Source organism: Pygoscelis adeliae, unplaced genomic scaffold (genome assembly GCF_000699105.1).
Source record: "Pygoscelis adeliae isolate BGI_AS28 unplaced genomic scaffold, ASM69910v1 Scaffold533, whole genome shotgun sequence".
NCBI lineage: Eukaryota > Metazoa > Chordata > Aves > Sphenisciformes > Spheniscidae > Pygoscelis > Pygoscelis adeliae.
The window spans coordinates 341,123-341,987 of record NW_008824374.1 but is presented as its reverse complement, the minus strand read 5'-3'; the positions used below and the strand labels follow the sequence as shown (position 1 = coordinate 341,987).

The following is an 865-nucleotide window of genomic DNA, read 5'->3' as shown; positions in this document are numbered from 1 at the left end:
CCGGCGCTCAGCAGCCCGCCGGCCAGCGAGTACTTGTCCTTCTTGAGCAGGGTCTTGGTCTTCCGCCGGGGCCGGTATTTATAATCCGGGTGCTCCTTCATGTGCAGCGCCCGCAGCCGCTTCGCCTCGTCGATGAACGGTCTCTTCTCGGCCTCCGACATGACTTTCCACTCGGCCCCCAGGCGCTTGCTGATCTCCGAGTTGTGCATTTTGGGGTTCTCCTGGGCCATCTTCCGCCGCTGGCCCCGCGACCACACCATGAAGGCGTTCATGGGTCTCTTCACGTGGGGCTTGTTTTTGCTGGATCCGTTCACCCGGACCGGCATGGGCACCAGGGTCCAGTCGTAGCCCTTGAGCACTTGGCTCACCGCCTCTCGGATGCACACGGGGAACTTGTCCTCGTCGCTCTCCTTCTTCAGGTCCGGGTCACCCTTGGGGAAGGTGTTTTCTTGGGGTCTGGTGTTCTCCGTGTCCGAGCCGGATCCAGAGGGGCAGGGAGACCCGGCGGAGTCATCCGACATGGTGGGGCTGGGGGCGTCGGAGATACATTTGTCCTGTTCTTCTGTCATTTTCATGAAGGGGTCTAGGAGATTCATGCGAGAAAGTGGCAGAGGGGGGAACAGGGGATGAAAAAATTTAAAAAATAATTAAAAAAAAAATCAGGTGGCTAAGGGGCAGGGAAGGGTTAAAAAAGTAAAACTAAGAGAGACGAAGTCTCCACCAGCGTGAAGCCCGGCTGGGGAGAGGAGGGAGAAAGCTGGAAAAAGTTTGCAAAAGTTTTTTTTTTTTTATTATTATGACTATTTTTCCCTACCCCTCTAAGTCAAAAGCATTAAAAAAAAAAAAGGGGGGGGGGGGGGGGGGG

General features: G+C 55.4%; 1 protein-coding gene across 1 annotated transcript in view; it reads right to left on the bottom strand.

The window, feature by feature from the left end:
- SOX9 (SRY (sex determining region Y)-box 9) overlaps positions 1-628 on the bottom strand; it is a 3,210-nt gene extending 2,582 nt beyond the window's left edge. The window contains exon 1 of the mRNA XM_009320171.1: positions 160-628. Within this exon, the coding sequence (XP_009318446.1) occupies positions 160-596 (437 nt within the window). The 5' untranslated portion in view covers positions 597-628. The remainder of the gene's footprint in view (positions 1-159) is intronic.
- Positions 629-865: the final 237 nt, after the last annotated feature.